Raw genomic sequence first — 22,360 nt, forward strand, 5'->3', positions numbered from 1 at the left:
TTCCTAATGCCAAGGCTAGGTCTCTATGCACTATGAAATTCGGCCTCTCGGTATCCAACGATATACTCTTTAAAATCCATATACACATCATTAATACTCTTACATTACTGATGCTACCCAATCACATGAATATGCAAAGCTCTTGTCAGACCAACTGAACTTCAAGATTATAGCAGCAATAACTAGGTATAACTTTAATGGTTTAATATATATAATTTTTAAAAATTGTCACTGCTACCAAAGGTCCAGAATAAAATTCTCACTGTTTAGGAAAAAAAGTTCAATGAGAACAGTGCTAGATGTGGAATCAGGGAAGGTGACTTCGCCATTTACAGTGTTACCTCTGGCTAGATATTCAAACTCTTTAGGTCTCAGTTTACTTATTAAAGCGAAGGGGTCTAAACCCCTTAGACTAGTTCACCCTTCCAGTTCTGAACGTATGAGCCTATGAGCCCCAAGAATTGAGTATCACAATTTAGGACACGGACTAATTTAATACCCTGAAGAAAAACAGTTTGTACCAATCACTTTCATTTCCAGATGGTATTCTGGTTTATTCACCAACTTTTACCTACCCATCTGTAAGTATTTCTTCAGAGACATGAGATATTAACATAGTACTTTAACAAGTAACAAACATTCTAACTCCTACCAATCCCTTGGTCTCCATGCATTTTCATAATCAACAGATAAGCTGTCCACATAAATGTTCCATTGACTACACAGAATGAATCTTTGTTGTTATGCTATGGTTTTTCAAGAAACTAGAACAAGGGTCTGTGTCAACAGGAATGCCACCAACAGGATTTGCTCACAGAAAGGGGGGGAAATACACAGCTCCTGATCAATGGCCTAGTAAGATACTAAGCAGAGAAGAGAAGGGAGAAAGAGTCAGAAAGATCTCTGCCCAGAGATACCGATTCTTCTAAGTCTAACTCCAAGAGTGGTAAAGTCCCCCATTACTGACTAACACGTCAACATAAAGCACTATGGAAAAGAAAACCCAAAAGCATGCCACAAAGTATTCCTTTATTTAACAAAATTAGGGCTGTCTGAAGAATCTCAACATGAAGTTGAAGGGAAGCTAACTTTCAAAAAAGGACAGGCTCAAGAATAATGAATCACTGACATGCGCGTGGGGTAGACTGTATAGGGAAACGGTGTTTCTGGTGCTGTAATGGGGGAAGGGGAGTTCTTTCCATTGGTCCCCCTTTCAAGAATTCATCTGCTAGAAGTTCAGAGTAACCCAAGGTATGCGTTCTATCTTTAAAAATAAATAAATTGAATACAATAATAAAATGCCAAAGTTTTTTAACTAACCACTAAGAAACTGTGCATGTTCTTACCAAGACTAACAAGCATTTGCAAATGCATGACAGCAAGGCCACAAACTATCTTCCCCAGAAATAAGCATTGTCCAAATATGGAATTTAACTGCAAACCTTCTTTTTCCCTCCAGAAGAAAGTTTCCACACCAAAAGGGTACCCTATACCTGCCACCCCTCTAACACACACACCCAGCCACTGGACCCCTCAGCCTCCAGAGAAGGAAGAGACCTCTCCCCAAACCTGCTCACCCTCAGAAGGTACATGCAGACGTACGCACAGACACAGACACCTACACAGGCACACATGCAGAGCCAACAAGAGATAGAGAGGTCTCCCCGCCCCTGGTCTCCACTCTGGAGCTCCCTCCAAATCTGCCCACCATCCAGAGGCAGGCAGGCACAGACACACACAGCAAGCCAAAGGAACCGAGGGAGGTCTCCCCCTCCTCCCCCTCCTCCATTCATTCTCCCTCAAGAAAAGGTGGAGATCTCTCTCAAATCCTGCCCATCTTAGGAAGCTACCCCCCCCAAGAGGCACACGGACGTCTCCCCATCCCCTAGCTTCCACTCTTTCTGGGTATCTCTCCAACCCTGCCCACCGTCAGAAGGAGCGTGCGCGCGGGCACACACAGACACACACAGACAGACACGCACAGACACACACACACAGACACTGACACACACAGACACACACACGCACGCTCTCTCTCCCCGCCCCCACCCCCGTGGGGGAACCTCCCGGGGGCAGCGGCGGAAGAGAGGACGAGGCACAGGATGGCGAGGAGGACCCGGCCGGGGCGCCCCGGCCCCGAGCGTGTCCTCGCCGGGCATCCTCTCCCGTCCCCGCCCCGCCCCCCCTCGCCGAGGCTGGGAGCTCGGGGCGCGGCAGCCTCGGCCCCCCAGGCCCGGCGCCCCACCCTCGGAGGCTGCCGGCCCGCCAGGCCCTCCCCGGCCCCCGCCCCCGCCCCCGGCCCGGCCGCGCGGACTCACCTCCAGGCGGAGGGATGAGCCGCAGCCTCGCAGGAACTCGCGGATGTTGCTCAGACACTCGCTCTCGCTCCGGGGCTCCGGGTAGACCTGCAACGACACAGAGCAAGCGGCCCTGAGCGGCGAGCGGCGGCCCCGGCTCCTCCGCAGCCCGAGCCCCGGCGACAGCGCCGCAGGGAGGGGGCAGGGCCGGGGCAGCGCGCGCCCGGGCGGGGCCGCCCCTCCCCCGCCCCTCCCCCCGGCCTCCTGGGGCGCGCGCCGCGGGGCAGGGGCGCCTCGGCCGTCCTCACCCCTCGTCCTCCCTCTCCTGCAGCACCAATCTCTCTCCTCTCTCCTTTTTTCCTCCCCTTTTCCCTTCACCAGGAAGTAGACCGGAGTGCCGGAAGTGACGTATGAGGGCGAGGAGAGGACCGAGGAGACCCCCCGAGCGTCTCCCTGCACCTCTGGCCCGCGGCGGCAGCGAACCGGGCCTGGGCCGCGAGCCCCCTGCTGCGGCCGGGGAGAACCTCTGCCCACCGCTGCGGCACCCAACTACTTCTAATTGTTAGCCTTATGATCCATCATAATGTATGGAATTAGATAATTGTATTATGTCAGTATCTTATTTATGTTAGTTAGATGGTATCCTTTAATTTTCATTGACAGCTTATTTTGTTACGACCACAATTTCTAGTCCATAGACCCAGAGTACCGTCCCTGTTAATAAATCGTGTTTTTTAAAAGAGAAAGAAGAGGGGCGGGGTCAGTCAAGGCGTCCCAAAAGTATGAGTGCGTGTCGGACTTTAACGACGAGCTGGAATATCTTCAAACCGTACCGCGACAGGAGGACCCGCTGCCTACGGGCAAGGCCCGAGAGCTCGTGCCACGTGCCGGCCCGGGGGGGGGGGGGCGGCTGCTCCCCGCCCTGTAGACCCGCGTGGTCAAGAATACCAGGCGCTCTAAGATGGGGGTGCCCCGAGCCGCGAGAAAGGAGCCAGAGAAGGGGGCGTTAGCGGCGATAGCGACGAGAGTGGCATCTGTGTCACGTGTGGAGGCTGCCAGAGCACGGTGCAGCCTCGCCACGACCCCCTGGCAGGCGGGCGCTGTTCTTCTCCCCGTTCTACTGGCATGGAGGCAGACAGACCGGAAGTCACCCTCCAGCCCGCAGCCACGGGCAGCTGGCCCGGGTCCGAGCCCACGGCAGCCCCGGGCCCAGCGCCCTCCCGCCCACCCCGCCCCCATCCCTGGCAGAGTCCAGGTTGCTGAAAGCATAGGGTTTTCTTTCCATAGGAAGGCTTAAAGAATAATTAACAGAATGGATTCCGCGCGTGACGTTACCTTTCACTGCATTGGCGCCCTGCGCGCTTCGTGAACGATTAACCCAGATTACCGAACATCAGGCCTGCAGAGGGCCTGGGGGGCCCCTTCTCTTCATGGAGATGTGACTACAAATCAGAAAGGGTGTGCCTGGTAACTGAGCCGCGCCGTAGTTAGTACGAGGAGCCTCTGCGGGAGGGGGGGGGCAGAAGAAGAAAAGTGGTGTTTTACAGCTGAGTGCCCTTAAAACCGAAACTTCTGCAAGATGACTTCCCTCGAGTTCCCTCACAAGTCTGGGAGAAGGGGGCTCTGAGGAAGTCTGAAGTGTAACCTGATACGCAGGCTTTAACCAAAACCAGAACCTGTACAGGATGAGACAGATGCTGCAACAAAGTAGCATTCCCCAATGAGATACAGGTGACATGCGTGAGGGTCACTGGGGCTCACAATAGTGACTTTAACTGAATAAAACTGGAAAATCCACTCTGATGGCAGCAGCTGACTACTCAGTGCCTGAGGCTTTATGCTACATGTTAAATTCCTATAAAGATGCCAAAGCACCATGAAGAACTTTAGTGTATGTTCAGTGTAGAGGCATTTTTGTCCTCTCCTCTAGGGGGAAATCGCCACATTCCACCAAGCAGCTCTTAGGAATACTGTGGTTTTATTTCAAAGGGCCCAAGCCTTTTAAAATTATAAATTAAAACAGGGTGTGGGGGGATGAGAGAGAAGAGAGGAAAGAGAATTTTAAAAAAACAAACCTTTTTCCTACAGTAAAACTGCTTTAACCATAAAAATGTATTTTTTTCTGCAAGGAAGGTGCTGACATTTTCTCAATCCAAAAATGAAGAAATTTCTTTTTTTCAATAAAACTTAAGAGTGGCACTGTAAAAATAAAGTTAGTTTCTAGTCTATGGCTAGCATAGTATTATGGCTATTTAAACTATAGTGTGATAAAGATAAAATGATTAAAAGTCTAGTATAGAGACAGTAGCATTCAGTATCATTCTAAATGCGCAGGTCTGGCCATCTCTCTCTCCAGCTCAATAAACTATGGTGATGCCTCAAGGATAAAATATCAGTCTTTTCAACCCCGTAACAGGCTTACTGTACATTATTCTCATTCTGTGTTCGTCTGCGCTTCTGTAATACACTCTTTTGTCACCTCCTCTACCTCTCAGAAGCCCTCATTTCCTTCAGTGCTCAATATGGGTCACCATCTACATTAGGCCTTTCATCATCTCTCTAGATCCTAGTATCTCCTCACCCAAAATTACTTTGTAATTTATTCATTATTTATTTTAAAATGTTTACTTATATTTTTATATTTTATATTTTTATTTACATACATACATACATACATACATGTATATATAATGTGTGTGTTCGTGTTGTTTCCACCAGTGAAGGTGGGTCTATTTCATTTTTGGTTTTGTATACTCAGCAATTTTACACTGCCAGACACATAGTAGGGGCTTAATAAGTAGTTATGATACACTTAATAAACTGACTGATCTGGAAGATGGTTTAGCACTCATACTAAAAATCTCCCCTCCCACCACCATACACCCTATGTAGTTAATATTCAATCATCGACACTGATGGAATTAAGAAGAAGCACAAATAGTCCAAAAAGTCATCTGCCCTCTTTGAGCTCCTTTCATTTATACAGTATACATATGTTTTATGTACAATTTTTAATCCACCCCATTAGAATGTGAGCTACTTGAGGACAGGGACTATGTTTTTACTTTTCTTTTTATCTCCAGCACTTAGTATAGTACCTAGCACATAGTCAGTCCTAAATAAATCCTTGTTGACTGATGTATACTTTTTGTATGATGTATAATAATTTTTGTACTTAACATTTCTAAATGAGTGTAATGGATATACTGGGAATTTGTTACAACAAAATGACAAAGGACTACAAAAAGCCAATATATAATAGTAGTAGTAATAGTCATAGTGGTAGTAGTAGTAGCAGCAGTAGTGTTTATATATATATGTATATATATATAGCACTTTAAGGCTTGCAAAATACTTCACAAACATAGTTTTATTTGATCCTAACAACACTGGGAGACAGCATTGTTATTATTTCCTTTTACAGATGAGGAAACTGAGGCTGACAGAAGTTGAAGCAACTTGTCCAGAGTCACACAGCTAGTAAGTATCTGAGGCAGGATTCGAATTTAGATCTGGACTCAAAGTCTAGTGCTCTCTCCACTGAGCCAGCTAGCTGCTGAGATCCTAAAAGGAACTAGGAAGCTGTGCAGTCTAATGATTTTGCTCTCCTCAACTCCTTTCTACTACCTTGTCTGTACAATATATTATTACACACTGAGAAGGGGCAGCTCTGTCTTTAAGCAAAGACAAAGCACCAAACTGAGTGATGCCTTCTTCAATCCTTTTTGCTAGAGTTTCAAAGATCTCTCTGCTAATAATAAAGGCTACATAAAAAGTAAAAATAAAAAGGGGTTCTGTATTTCTAAAGAAAATTAAGAGTAATTAGAATTACCAATAAATTTGTCACCCATGGAAAGTTAACAATCTATAGCCTACATTAGCTGGTATGCATTTAATTGCATGTCTATGAACCATCAAATCAACAATCTCCGTGACTTTTTCTTTGTAAAAACAATCCATCCCAAAAGCATAAGAACACATGTCTCCTGAAGTCTTTACCACCAACATAGGCAGCTAGGTAACACATTGGATAGAGCGCTGAATAATGTATATGGAGTCAGGAAGACCTGAGTTCAGATCCAACCTTGTTAGCTTACTAGCAGTGTGATCCTGGGCAAGTCATTTAACCTCTTTATGCTTTGTTTTCCCCATCGGTGAAATAGGCATCATAATAACATCTACCTCTCAAGGTTGTTGTGAGGATAAATGAGGTAATATCCGTAGAGTGCTTTGCAAAACTTAAGGTTTTTGCTAGTGTTAACACAAACCGCTGATCTTCCAGCCAGAAGAGAATCTCCTCTCTGAACTTTTTCTAGACTAGTCTTCTGACCCTTAACACATCTGGCTTGTACTGAAGTTGCTTTTATATGTGTTCTTATCTCTCCTACTACAAAGTAATCTCCATGACAGTAAGGACCAGTGTCATATTCATCTTTGATCAAACATGGCACTTAGCATGGCGTCTAGAGAATAGTGAGCACACAATAAATAGTTGATCAATAAATTAGTTTATGCTACTGTATCTCAGTCACTGTAATCACAGATAACAGAAGGACCATAGCACACAGCATAGAAAAAAAAACTGGGCTTTAAATCCAGATATCTCTTCAAGGCCCAACTCTGCTACTAGCTATGAGAGTGGACAAATCACCTAACTTCTCTAAACCTGTTTCCTTATCAGAAAAATTGAGATAGTATTACCTGCTTTGTCCAACAGGATTGTTATTAGGATCAAATGAATGACTATATTTAAGGTATAAACCATTAGTACAAGATGAAAGAGGATCCCTGATCAACCAGATCCCCTCATTCCATTGACAAAATTGAGAGCAAAGGTCTCATATCCAAGATATATAAGGAACTGATTCAAATTTATAAGAAAAAGAGTCATTCTTCAGTTGATAAGTAGTCTAAGGACATGAATAGATAGTCCTCGAGAAAAACCCAGACTATCTCTAGACACATGAAAAAATTCTCCACTAACTTGTTGTTCAGTCGTTTCTGACTATTTGTGACCTCACTCTGGGTTTTCTGGGCAAAGATACTGGCGTGGTTAGCCATTTTGTTCTCCAGCTTATTTGACAGATAAAGAACGGAGGCAGGAAAGGTTAGGTGACTTGCCCAGGATCACACAGCTAGTAAGTGTCTGAGGTTGGATTTGAACTCAGGTCTTCCTAAGTACACTGAACTATCTAGCTGCCTCAATACTAATTACAAAAAAATTTAAGCAATTCTGAGATTCCACCTCATGCATCAGAGTGGCAATACTGGTTAAAGGAAGTGGGGGAAAAGAAAATGAGTAAAAGTTGGAGGGGCTGTGGGAAGATAAGCACATGGACCTGTGAATAGGTACAACTCTTCTAGAAAGCAGTTTGGAATTATACACAGTAAGGTACTAAACTGTACATGTCATTTGACCCCGCTATACTACTCCCAGTCATCCCAATGAATATCTGGTCAATGGATTCGGATGGCTCTGGAGGAGAAGTGAGGCTGGTGACCTGCACAGCCCTCCCTCCCTCAAAACAAAGTCAAATGCAAGTCATGGCATCATTTCTCTGATGGCATGGTCTTCTTCAGCAATGAAGGACAAACACACACACATTACTACTTGGCATATACTCGAAAGAAGTCAGAAAAAGAGAAGGTCCTGGAGTATGAAAAAGCCAGCTACCACCAGCTGGCAAGACAAGTTGTTAAATTTTTAGTGTAGCAGTTATAACTAAGAAACCAATAAAAGCTACAAATCAGGGTTTGATTTTTTTGTTTTAGAATGTCTAGCCTTCCATGAGGGAGAAGATATTAATAATGGAGATAAAACTTAAAAGAATGCTGGGCATGCATTTCTTTTGATAACCTGTTATAAAGCATTTGCCCAGTATACCCTGCTCATAAATAAATGTCCTTTATGTACAAATATATTTATAGCAGCTCTTTTTGCAGTAGCAAAAAACTAGGAACTAAGATGATGACCAACAGTTTAAGAATGGCTGAATAAATTTCAGCATATTACTGTGACGGAGTAGTACTGTGTTATAAGAAATAAAGAAAAATACAGTTTTAAACAGAGAAAGATAAAAATTTAGAAGCAAATAAAACAGTAATTTATACTATAAAATCAGTATCATAAAAAAGAAGAATTTAGAGGACTTTTATAAACTAATAAAAAATGAAATTAATAGAACCAGGAGAACAATTTACACAACAACTGTAAAAATTAAAAACTTTGAAAGCTGTAAGAATTATTATTGATACAAAGACCCTTCATGATTTCAGATGATGAAAAAGCCTTTCCATTACAGAGATATGACAGATTTAGGGTGAAGAATTATTTATATATATATATGTGTGTATGTATGTACACATATATGCATATTTGTGTGTGTATACATATATATGTGTGCATCTATACACATATATACACATATGTGTGAATATATTTTATATAGTCATTGAAGGAATTTGTTTTGCTACAAATATTTGTTACAAGAAATTTGTTTTTTTCTTTTTTTCACCTAAGAGGTATAGAAGGTAGGATGAAGAAAAAGTAGATTTCTACAAAAAACATTTTTTTCAAATGGCAGGCTTAGTCAAAAAACAATTATTAAGCACCTACTATATGCCAAGCACTGTGTTAAACTCTGAAAGATATTCCCTGCCCTCAAAGAGCTTACAACCTAATGGGAGGGAAAAAGAAAATACCAACACACAAAAAAGCTAAAAACAGAAAGGGGGAAGAGAAGGAAGGAAAGGAGGGAATAATAAAGAATTTCAAAGCAGTGTAGTCAAGTGAAAAATTAAAAGATAGGTGGTCTGGGGGACCCACAATGGAGGTTTGAGGAGACGCTCCTCCCTCCACCCTCCATTCAGAGGAGTTCCAGGAGTATTAATGAAGTGTGAGTACCAAGGCTGAATTGATTTTTCAGGATGAAGAGGTTCCTATGGGCATAATGAAAACTCCAAAGTGGGTACAGCCAGGTTTGAGGGAGAAGGGGTGCTACAGATGTGAAATGTTGCATGTACTTTCAGATGAAGTTACTGTATGATTGGTTTTATTTAGCCATTTTATTTTGTTACAAGGGACCTCTCACAAAATACAAATATTCCATAAATGTATGTAATGCAAAAATAAAACATACCACTAACACTTTAAAGAAATAAGTACAATTGAAATTGTCAGACTTTGAAGGCTCTAACTGTATTTCTTAAGGACTTTAGACTTTGAACATAAAGGGTTGCATACAAGACAATCAGAACCTCCTCTCTTCTTCATGATTGGCAGAGAAAACAGATATCCTTGAGCAGGGATTGCTTCAAGTGCTTTTTCCTCACGCACTCATTTAAGTAAGCAAATTGGAGAGATTGAGAGTTTTTAAAAGGGAAACTGACCCTGGAAAGTGGATTGAAAAGATGATGACCTTGACTATGGCTCTTACTACCAAAAAAGTTGCTAGCCATAGGGGAATGCACTTGCATGGCCTGAAAGAGGAATTCAAGGACATGACTTCTAAACTTTCTGTGAAGAGTTGGAAGAGAGAGATTTGGGTGCTTGAAGTAAGAATATGGATGCTTAGGAAATAACAAAAATAGCAGGCCTCGAAGAGTAGGAACCAAAGTAGTTAACTACAGGAGCTCTTGACTAGTCCTAATATAAGACAAGTTTGGGTTATTTGTGAAAAACCCTAGAAGTGCTGTAGCCAAAGATGTCAGCTGGGCCAGAAGCTGGATGTAGTGAAGACATTGAGAAGACCCAAGACAGCATCATAGTCATGAGCCCAGCCCAGCCATGAGATGCCATGCCCAGGGAGAAGCAAACCCACAAGAAAATATCAGGTCCTGCAGCACCTGGAAAGACAGGCACACTGATACACTGTTTATGGACCTGTGAATAGGTATAACCATTCTGGAACACCATTTGGAATTCTACAAAAAAAGATACTAACAGTATATGCCATTTGACCCCCCCTACAGACAGAGATAGATAGGTAGATAGATAGATAGATAGATAGATAGATAGATAGATAGATAGATAGATAGATAGATAGATAGATGATAGATCAATGACAGATAGATAGATGATAAGTAGATGATCAATAGATAGACAGACACAGACAGACAGATGGATAGCTAGATGATAGCTAGCTAGCTAGCTAGCTAGCTAGCTAGCTAGATAGATAGATAGATAGATAGATAGATGATCAATAGATAGATAGACACAGACAGACAGATGGATAGCTAGATGATAGATAGATAGATAGATAGATAGATAGATAGATAGATAGATAGATAGATAGATAGATAGATAGAGATAGATAGATAGATAAATAGACAGACAGACAGACAGATAGACGGACAGACAGATACATGGATACCAGCTCTCTACCCAAAAGGAATCCATTTTTAATTGCCCTATATACACACTACCTCAGGAAGGACTTCATGCTCATTCTCTCTCTGAGTCTTTGACACCATTGACTATTCTCTTTACCTTTGCACTCTTTTCTCTAGATTTTTGAACAACACCGTCTCCTGGTTCTCCTAACTATTCCCTCTCTGTCTCCTTGGCTGGGGATCCCCTTCTAGATCATGTCTCTAACCCTAGGTAACCCTTAATGTTTTGTCCTGGACTCTCTTCTGCTTTATACTATATAACTCAGTGATCTCATCAGCTCCCATGAATTTAATCACTATTTCTATGCTGCTGATTCTCGAATTTACCTATTCCTCCCCAAACTCTTTGCAGACCTCCAATCTTACATCTCCAACTGCTTTTAAGACATCTAGAAATGGATGTCCAGCAGACATCTTAAACTCAGTTGCGTCAAAAAGAGAACTCATTATCTTTGCCCCTAAACCCTCTCTCCCTCCTACCTTCCCTATTTTTCAAGTTTATTTATTTTTAGTTTTCAACATTCACTTCCATAAGTTTTAAGTTTTCTCCCCCTCCTTTCCATCCCTCCTCCCCAAGATGGCATGCGATCTTATATACATTCCTATTAAACATATTTTCACATTAGTCGTGTTGTACAGAAGAATTAGAACAAATGGGAGGAACTATGAGAAAGAAAAACAAAACAAAACAATAACAAAAAAGAAAATAGTCTGCTTTGCTCTGCATTCTGACTTCTCAGTTCTTTCTCTGGATGTGGATGGCATTTTCATCATGAGTCCTTTGGAACCGTTTTAGGACCTTGCATTGCCGAGAAGGGCTAAGCCTATCAGTCAGTCATCTCGGACTTCACCTGTTACGGTGTGCAAAGTTCTCCTGACTGCTCACTTCACTCAGCATCAGTTCATATAAATCTTCCCAGGTTTTTCTGAAGCCTGCCTGTTCATCATTTCTTACAGCACGATAGTATTCCATTGACAGCTTTGGTTGGGATGAGTGCTGCTTTCCATTACATTCATATGCCCCACAACTTGTTCAGTCATTCCCCAATGTATGGGAACCTCTTCAATTTCCAGTTCTTGGCCACCACAAATAGAACTGCTATAAATATTCTTGCACATGTGGGGCCTTTTCCCATTTTTATGATGTCTTTGGGATACAGCTCTAGAAGAGATATTGCTGGGTCAAAGGGTATGCACGTTTTTAGTAGCCCTTTGGGCATAGTTCCAAATTGCTCTCCAGAATGGCTGTATCAGCTCACAGCTCCACCAACAATGAATTAGTGTTCCAACTCTCCCACATCTTCTCCAACATTTATAATTTTCCTGTTTGGTCACATTAGCCAATCTGATAAGTGTGATGTGGTACCTCAGAGTTGTTTTGATTTGCATTTCTCTAATCGATAGTGATTTAGAGCTTTTTTTCATGTGACTATAGTCTGATCTTCTCTATTATTATAGAGGGCAATATCATCCACCCAAGTCCTCAAGCTCACAACCTAGGAGTCATTTTGAATTCTTTACCATCTCGCACCTCCATATCCAAGCTGTTACCAAGGTCTGTTTTTTCTCCTTTCCAATCTCTTGATTGTGCCCCCTTCTCTCCACTGATACTGCCACCACTTTAGTGTAGGCCTTCATCACCTCATGTCTGAATTATTCAACAGTTTACTAGTAGGTCTATCCACCTCAAGTCTCCCCACTTCAATCCATCCTCCATTCAGCCACTAAAGTGATTTTCCTAAAGCACAGATCTCATCATGTCATATACTCTCCATTCTCAATAAACTCCAGAGGTTCCCTTTTGCCTCCAGGAACAACAAAATGCTTTATTAGACACTGAAAGTCCTTTATAACCTGGTCCTCTCCTAACCTGTTCAGTCATCTTACACCTTCCAACACATATTCTTCAATCCAGTGATACTGGCCTCCTGGATATTTCAAAACAAAATATAGCACAGCTCTAGGTCTTCTCTCTGGCTTCCCATCCATTCTGCTGATTGACCTCCCTACCTTCCTTAAAATTCCCACTAAAAAAATCTCACCTTCTACAGGAAAGCCTTCCCCAACCCCTCTTAATTCCACTGCTTTCCCTCCATTAATTATTTCCTACTTATCCTGTATATAGCTCTCTTTATATATTTACATTTTGTCTCCCCCTTTAGACTTCTTGAGGGCAGAGACTATCTTTTGCCTCTTTAGTATGCCCAACAGTTAGCACAGTACCTAGCACATAGTAGGGGCTTGACAAATGTTTATTGATGATTAACTTACTGAATCTCTGGTTAGTTACTCACTCTCTCCAGAGATGGTATGCCTATTTGTGGAAGAGCATGCCTTAGGCTGGGGGTGAATGCTCTAACATAAAGCCATTTACTTCACCACTCTAGTTAATGCTTTTGCTCTAAGCTAATTATGTCCTCTGGCTAACTACTGAAAGTAAACCCCTTCACGGAGGCTTCAGAGCTATAGTCTCAGGAATGTGGATGCACAAAATACCTTGAACCTAGAGCAGTCATCATTTGTGAAACCCCTTCTGTGAGTTACAAATGAGGAGAGGAGAGCTACACACTCTAAAAATGGAAGTCGTTATTACCATACAATTTTAGAGCTATGACAGTAGTCTAATTCTATTTTTTTTAAAGATGGGAAAATGGAATTTCTGAGTGGTTAAATGATTAGCTTAAAATCACACAGATAGTGATAGAACCCAGGTGTCCTGGCTTCTAGTCAGACTCACTTTCTACTATGAAGCACTTTGTCATACAATAATATTCTCTGACCAGAGAGATTGCATTGAAGATTTATTGCCTATGTTTTAACTACTGACTCCCATAATGCAAGATGGATATTACATAGTAGTCTACTTGGAAATCTTTTGAGAGTTCAGTGGAACGTTCAGTATTTAAATAGGCAATATATTCAGTCATTCAGCATTCATTTGTTAATAGTCATTACAAAACATATGCAACATAATTTTGAGGGACAGGCGGGGAGAGTACAAGCAACTAGAGGGATAAGTTCCCCTTTCCTACAGAAAGGAGATAGCACCTGAGCTGAGCTTTGTAGGAAACTAGGGATAAAAGGCAAAGAGCAGGAGGAAGTCCATTTAAAAAATGGACATAAAGAAGCAAACATTTATCAAGTGTCAGGCACTATGCTAAATCTTTACAAATATCATCTTATTTGATCCTCACTACAACCCTGGGAGGTAAATGCTCCTTTTATCCCCATTTTACAGTTGAGGAAACTGAGGCAGACAGATTAAATGAAATGTCGAAGATCACACATAGCAAGTAAGCCTCTGAAAATGGGTTTAAATTCAGGCTTTCTTGACTCTAGGACCAGCCACTCTATCCATTTAAAACTCTTCAAAACCTATCCTCCTTTCTATCTTTCCAATCTTTTTACTCCAGACCTGCATAGTAGACAGTAGGTAGGGACCAAAATTAAAATTTGGGCCAATGATCGGTTTTTAGCAGCTCACTTTCCAAGTAAAGGTAGAGTTAATGATTAAACTATTTTGCAAATAAACCATATTTTTAAAAATGGAAATTTCAATTAATATCAATTAATCATATTACTTAAGATTTTTATTTATCATGAAATCACATTAATGTTGAAAAAACTACTTTGCTAAGTGGTGCAAGTTTTAATATATTTTTCAGGCTTTCTTACTGTTTAAATTTAGTAATGATGGAAAACAGAAAAAATACGTCTTGCTCTTCTCAAACTAGACAGACTGATGATGGTTGGTTGTTGGGAACAAATAAGAGAGTATGCAGTGGCAATCCACCCACCCAGTTATATGATGGGCACAGTAATGACTAGGGGAAGGCAGGTTAAGGGAGGCATGGACTAAGCACTCATTCATTACATCTTTCCTTTCTTTTACAGCCTCTACATTTTTTGCAGGCCACTCAAAATCCTTTGGCAGACTGCAAGTGGCCCCTGGGCCACATGTTGTGCCGGCCTATCTTACTCTCTGGTGCGTGTATGGGGTGCTCAGAGAGGACTAGCACCTCAAGTGTGAAGGCTGACTGAGCTCTTTTCAGGCCTGCTCATCCAGCTTCAGCATCTCAACCTTCACCCGTGGCATCCAAGTTGGCACTCAACTTTCACCTGTGGCTCAAAGAAGCTGTAGCATGCACAATGGTCACACCCCAGTAGAACTGTCTCAGCAGACAGCTAAACCAGGTTGAAGTTAACAGGCCTCAAACCCATAGGTGAGTTAGGGAGATGTCTATCCCAAGAGTGTGCATGTTGCCCCTCCCCATGGAATGGGCAAATGAGAACAATATGTTCCAACAGCCATGAAAGAGGCTGAAGCCTGGAACACTAAGTGCCTGATCAGACATTGAAGATGCCAAGGTCTTCCACTGCAATTCACTGTCTGCCTTACAATGTATCCAGTATGTACCTATTTATTTAACATGTTCTTTTTCCCCATCAGATTATAAACTCCTTGAGGGTAGGGACTGTCCTTTGTCTCTTTTTGCTATCCCCAGTATTTAACACAGTGTCTGGCATATAAGTACTTGATGAATACTTATTCATTGATTGAGCTAATTTTGAGAGGCAAGAGTCAAAGAGGGGAGGATATTGCAAGCAGGGAGATGGCATGTAAATGTGTATTAACAGGAAAGGAATTAAAGAGTGTAGGGAATAACTGCAAATGAAACTGCATAGATCTTGGCAAAAGTTGATTCAGAGAGATTTCTTTCTTTATCAAGATTTAATTTTGGTTTTTTTCCCCCCTTGCAATTTATCCCATAACCTATCTCTCACAAGAAAAACTATTACTCACTTAAAAAAGAATGCTTTCTATTCAAATGGAACTGGCTAGTGCAAATAGCATATTGAGAAATATTTACAGACAAAATGACTGGTTCACAAATTAAATCCAGATCTCCAAGGAGAGACATGCAAATTCCACAGAAGAGGTCATCAAGACTATATTATTTAGGCTAATGTAGAAATATGTTTTGCATGAATCCACATGTATAATCAATATCAAATTGCTTGCCTTCTTAAGGAGGGGGATGGGTTGGGAGAGAGGTAAAGAATGTGGAACTCAAAAACAAATTTCAAATGACTGTCAAGGTTTTTTTTTTTTACATGTAATTGGGAAATATTTAATAAAATAAAAATAATTTTTACAAAATTTTATAGCCCCTCCCTCCCAAAAACTACATTATTTTAACAAACTCATGCTTTCTTGAGTGGGTGGTTCAGTTCATTCATTCAAATGGCAAAAGCAACTTCAGCTCCTTTTGGATTGACAATAATTGCCAAGCTCCAAAAATGGCAATTAAAAAAAATCCAGACCTATTATTTCATCATATAGAGCGGCCAGGTGGCACATGGATAGAGAGCTAAATCTGGAGTCAAGAAGACCTGAATTCAGTCCAAGCACTTATTAGTTGTGTAACCTTGGCCAGTCATTTAATCTCAGTTTTTTCATCTGTAAAAATGGGGATAATAATTACACGTACTAACCAGAGTTTTGAGGATCAAATGAGATAATATTTATAAAGTGCATTGCAAACTTTAAAGAGATATTTACGTTAATGTTAATTATTATTATTTCTGTTGTTATTTTTACCATTATTATTGTAAGGAATTCCAATTCTAGATGCACCATTATAGAAACTGATGCAGATCAGCAATTAAAGTGATTCTTCTGTAACATAAGTCTTAGAAAACTGCCCAGGGTACATGATTTGCCCATGGTCACACAACTAGCATATCTTCAAGGCAAGACTTGAAGTCAGATGTTCCTGATACCAAGGCTGACTCTCTATCCATTAGCAGTCTCCAAAATCACCAATCAATAGTCCAGTTTGGCACTACAAGTAAAGAATATGAAGATAGAAAAGAGGTGAAGATGTGAATACTCAAGGTTGGAGGTGTTGTGGAAAGTCAGACACTCTAATACACTCCTGTTCCAGCTCTTAGCACAGTAGTTGGCACATAGCAGGCACTTAATAAATGTTTGTTGATTGACTGACTGATTGATAAGCTGTGAAATGGTCCAAGTTTTCTAGAAAGTAATTGGAATTATGTTTAAAAAATGATATTCACAGCCTTTAATTCAAAGACCTCACTAAAAAATAAGGTCCAATACACAATAAAATATCGATAGCATCACTTTTTGTGGTAGCCAGGAAGTGGAAATAAAATTGATATTCATCAACTGAAGAACTGCTAAGTAAATTGTAGTACATGAATATAATGAAACATTACTGTGGCATAAGGAATGATGATTATAAAGAATACAGAGGCAAGGGAAGACATATACACTGATGTGAAGTGGAACAAGCAGAAATAAGAAAAATAATACACACATTTACAACAAAAATAATAACAAAAATTTAAATTGTGTGCTGTATAATTGTGCTGACTGATCCTAGCCTGGGAGAAGAGATATTAGAAGGCACTTTCCTGGCTTTCTTGCAAAGGAGGAGGGCTATGGAAGCAAAATGCAGCATATGCTGTAAGACACCATGGATGTGTTGGTTATCTTTGCTAAAATGTTTTTTTTTTTCCCTTTCTCTTTAATTCTTGGTTTAAGAGATGGCTCTCTGGGTGGGAGAGAGGGGAGGGAATCTTTTGGGAAATGAACATGATATAAAAACAAAGAATATCAATAAAATCTTTTTAAGAAGTACAGGAGGTAACTGCCTACACCCATCAGATAAAATAGAATTAATTTCACCACTGAGTCATACCTAACTTTCAAATGTAATTTTAGGTTATGGAAAAAGTGGGAGAGTTAGTATTCCTTGCCAAGTCGAGCTGATTTTGAAACCTGTATAAGCAATGCCAATACTTTTAGGTCACACTCCATGCTGAAATCCAGACACAAGGGAAGTAGATCACCAGCCAGGATATGCCCCACTTGTTCAATTTTCTTTGAATGGCTCACACAGAAGCCATTTCACTCTCCCTGGAAAGATCCTGAAAATGAAGAGAACGTTGGAAAGATAACTACAATTTATAGGTTACTCTCCAAATTAGGCTTAGTGGCCATTTAAGGATTTTTCTTTATCAGAATCTTCCAGCTGCTCACATGGAAATAATCATCTTTTGAGGGATGTTTTTCTATTTATCATTCATAGATCATGGCAATGAAAATAACCAATAAAATAACCATGCAAGATTCTGTGACTGTGAAATACTGCTTGCTTTTTTCTGTCTATTTCTGTTCTCCCTCTTGTGTGATTTACTTCTTCTACCACATTAGTGCTCCTTACTTTTCATCCTTAAAATATGTAAGAGTTAACACTTGTTTGTTTGATATGAATGGGGAAGGGGGAGAGATTTTCTAAATTGTTTGTTATGTTTAAACTTAAGCTGTCTAAGAGAAAGGTGCTAAATAAATCCTGACTGTGTACATCCTTGTATTCATACACCGCTCTTGCTGGGTGTGTTATCAGTATTTACAAGTACAATATACCCTGGAGTATGTAGGTATTCTTGTAATCTATTCCCTGACTAGCACATTAGCTACTGGTGACAGGGCCTGTTACTACTTGCAGATCTACCTTTTCTTATGAGCTACATCTTAAACTCAGTAGCTCCAAAGTTGAAATCATTATCCTTACCTAGAACCCTCCTCCCTTCCCAATTTCTCTATCCTCTCCATCATCCAAGCTCACAACCCAGAAGTCATCCCCTCCTCCTTACTCTGTCTCATACCCCATAATGTGTCTGTTACCAAAGCCTGTCAATTTCTCTCTCATTCTGACACAGACACTGTCCTGGTGCAGGTGCTGATAACCTCATCCTTTAATTATTACAAGAGTCTGATGGCTGGTCTCTCTGCCTTAAGTCTCTCCCCACTCCAATCTATCTTGTACTCATCTGTCAAAGCAATTTTCCCAAAATGCAGATCTGACCATGTCACCTACCTACTCAAGTAGCTCCCTATTACCTCCAGGATCAAATATAAAACTCTTTGGCTTAACCCAACCACCTTTTTACATCTTTTTACATCTCACTGTCCCCACCCATCACATCTACTACACAGGGATACTGGTCTCCTTGATGTTCCTCCTCCAAGACGCTTCAGTTTCTGACTCTGGGCATTTTCATGGGCTGTCGTCTGTGCTCAGAATTCTATCCCTCCAGCCTTACTTCAAATGCTTACTTTAAAGCCTTGTAAAAAAACAGCCTTTCCTGACATCCTTTAATTCTAATGCCTTTTCTCTACTGACTGTCTCCAGTTTCTCCTGCATATATCTTATTGACACATAGTTGTTTTCATGTTGCTACCCTCATTAGAATATGACATCCTCAAAGGCAAGTATTGTCTTTTGCTTCTCTTTGCCAGCACTTAGCGAAGTGCCTGGCCTGTAGTAGGCTCTTAAAAAACTCTTGTTGAATGACTCATCAACTCCAGAAGTAGGAACAATGGGTGGAAGTTACAAGGAGACAAATTTGGTATTTATATAAAAAGAAACAACAGTTAGACCTATTCCAAAGTAGAACAGAATGCTTAAGGATATAGTAGATTCCCTCTCCCTGGAGGTTCTTCAAGCAGAAGATGGATGGAATTTGTTGGGTATGTTATAGTCGGGCTTTCCTTTTCAAGTACAGGATGAACTGCATGGCTGCTGAGGTTCTTTCTGACTCGAGATTCTGGAAGTTATTTTTTTTTTATGACATGTCAGATTAGTATATCTGCTCCTATAGGATTCCCAGTAGTCATTAGTTATAACTTGAATTAGGGTCATATATTAAAACCAGAAGGGACTTTAGAGTTCATTATGTCCAACCTTATTTTACAAATGAAGCAACTGAAGCCAAGACAGTTAAGTGACTTGACCAGGATCACATAGCTATTAAGTGTTTCAGGAAACAGTTAGTTAATAAGTGTCTCAGGCAGTATTTGAATTTGTGTCTTTCTGACTTCAAGTCAAATACTCTTTGTACTATCCCTGTTTTTGTGATATTTTATAGTGTTTATTTTTCCTTGTATTTGCCCCTATTTCAGGTTACCATGGGGTAATTACTTAAGCATTCCGTTGACATACAGGTTCCATACACTTCGCAACAATACAGAAGAATTATACTGTTCATAGCTTCAAATCTGGTTTACTAGCAACATTCCAAAACCTCACTGTTGGAGAGTCTGTTTTGTTATTTAATGTAAAGGAGAGCTTTTAGGTGATGTTAAAGTAAAGCTTATGTGGCTATGAAAGAATTTATGTTATTTGATTTAGTAACATTTAAAAAACAATGGTTCCTTTGGGAGGCAAGGTAGTAGTGGAGGGCAAGGGGTCATTTACAAAGAGGTAGACAGGAATGAAATAGAACTTGAAAAAGCAAAGAGTACACTAAGCTTAGTATATCTCCCTATACATCTAGTTTGTGATATCCAGAAGGAAAAATAAAAAGGAAGGATGGAGGGAAAAGTTGGGAGGTCTTAGGTGGAGGAATTTAAAAGTAGTCTAGACTTCCAGTTTCTCTCTCGAAGGGTAATGAGAAAACAATTATTGCTCATCATTTAAGTGTCAACTGAGTATAGACTAAAATAAACTGGGCTTCTAAGTTATGACTATGACCTGTGGCAACCTGGAAGAGGGAGAATACAAATAAAGGTTTAGAAAAACAGGAACTGTGAAAAGTTAAAGTTGGAAAGAAAGTACTGGGTGTGGTTGTTCTAAAAGTATTTCATCCTTCAGACTGAACTGATTTCTTTAGTGAACCATTGTCTTTGTGTGAAGTTTAAACCTTATTGGATGGTTACCATTTTCAGTTTTCTAAGCCCTAATTAGCCACCACTAAATCAACTGACTATGATGACCAGAAGGAAGACAGTAAGGCATGATAATGAAAAACACTAGAACTTAAAATCTCACTTTTTTTTGGAAGTGATTCAAATGTCATACTACGTTTAGCTTGGTCTGAAGTGTGATGCTCTTAATGCAACACTTTCCTTCATATAAAACATCAGATGAAGACTGTTGTGCCAATAGAATAGAGTTCAGTTGCTACTTTCAGTCTTTCACCAAGGCTGCTGCTGGTGTCAGTTTTCCTCCAAACCAGTTGGTACAACTATCTTAACCACCTTCAGACTGACTGCGAGAACTTGTTCAAGGTCCCCTGCATGTATCATGAGGTTAAATAAGAAATTTTCAAAAGGGTCCAAACAAGCTGACTCATGTCAATCTGATCTTCAGGTGAGACAGAGATGTTCAGAAATCTGCAAGTATTTTATTGTTAGAATGTTTTGTCTAATTTGCGGAAATTTGTAAAAGTAACAACACTCTAATATCCCATGATCACTTGCTCCACTGTCATATCCTAATGTCCAAAATGTTTCATAAAAGTCACAGTCTCCCTGTGTCCTGGCCCATCAGCTCACTATACATTCTTCATGTGATAAGTACGTGTACATGAAGAGTGAGAATTAAGTTAGCTATCTCGTTGCTGATCCACTGAACATAAGTTACATAACTCAGCTAAAGGCAAAATTGGCTACCCTCACTAGTCATTGAGTATTTACTAAGTGCCTACTATGTGGCAGTCACAGTCAGCTAAAAACTGCCTCTGCCCACCAGGCATAAAAATTCTATGAGGAAAATAGAATGTGTTCATATGAGTAAACACTAATTATGCGTATAATAAACATAAATAGGGATGTGCTGTACCCAGCTTGAAATAGCTCAGGACAATTAATAGTTAAATTTTCAGTATGAACCTTTGTATCTCAGAAATCGACAAATAGTACAAAAGGGTCTTGATTTATCACCTTGTCCATTGTTGAGACTTATGAAACTACTGGGGAAAATGTTAACAAGGGAGATTAAACTAAAGTCTGTTGTGTGTCACCTATTTTTTTCCTCTACCCCTGTAAGAGCTGTTTGTTAAATATTTACTAGCAATCTTCTGAATACCAGGTAATTCTGTGGGGAGGCAGTGGGATCAGGAAAGGTCTCATGTAAAAGACAGTACTTGAGATGAGCTTTTAAGGAAATTAGGGATTCTAAGAAGGGGAAGTAAGAAGGAAGTACATTCCAGACATGGACAGTCTATACAATGATGCAGAAACAGGAAATATAATATGTACAGTAACAGCAAATATGTAGTAATATTGTGTAGTAAGCATGGAAAGGTAGGCTGGAGCCAGACTGTGAAGGACTTTGAATGACAGAGGGGATTATACTTTCCAAGCATCTCTGTTCAGAGTTCACAGACTGCTTATAACCATGGCAGGATCTCTTAAGGTGATTCTTTAGAACTGCTCTATTAAGCTACAATGGGACAAAATAAGGTTTAGGTGACTTTCTAAAAGCACCCTAGCAAGTCAATGGCGTAGCCAGGACTAAAATCAAAGAATTTTTTACATTGAAAGTATCCTTAGGCATCATCTAATCCAATGTCCTCATTTTATAAATTAGGGAGCTACAGATGTGTGGTCAAGTAGCCTGACCAAGTTCACAGAACTAGTTAACTGTGGATTGCACTGCTATCATGTCTGGAATCTCATTCTCCTAATTCTCAATTAGTGGCTTATTCAGTGAACTCTGCTTGCCAATAACTTTCTTCTAGGATGCTTCAGGTTAGGAAAGTATTGGTGCAGGTTAGAGTTATTTCTGTATTCAGTTATTAAAGAATCACTTGGCTGCTGGCCACCAAACCAATTGAAAGGTAAGTTATCTGAATGA

At 40.5% G+C, this 22,360-nt stretch overlaps 1 protein-coding gene across 10 annotated transcripts in view; it reads right to left on the reverse strand.

Moving 5' to 3' along the window:
• The window catches only part of ARHGEF7 (Rho guanine nucleotide exchange factor 7), a 311,991-nt gene that overhangs the window by 264,194 nt on the left and 25,437 nt on the right, over positions 1–22,360 (reverse strand). For 4 of the 10 annotated variants that reach the window (XM_072621961.1, XM_072621953.1, XM_072621951.1 and 1 more), the window contains exon 2: positions 2,319–2,405. The exons of 2 other annotated variants lie outside the window; for them this stretch is intronic. In XM_072621961.1, the coding sequence (XP_072478062.1) occupies positions 2,319–2,405 (87 nt within the window). Of the gene's footprint in view, positions 1–2,318; positions 2,406–2,605; positions 3,038–3,632; positions 4,142–22,360 lie in introns of those variants that run through there. 4 more of the 10 variants (XM_072621958.1, XM_072621957.1, XM_072621959.1 and 1 more) reach the window with 4 other exon arrangements.

The sequence above is a fragment of the Notamacropus eugenii genome, chromosome 6 (assembly GCF_028372415.1).
Source record: "Notamacropus eugenii isolate mMacEug1 chromosome 6, mMacEug1.pri_v2, whole genome shotgun sequence".
Lineage (NCBI taxonomy): Eukaryota > Metazoa > Chordata > Mammalia > Diprotodontia > Macropodidae > Notamacropus > Notamacropus eugenii.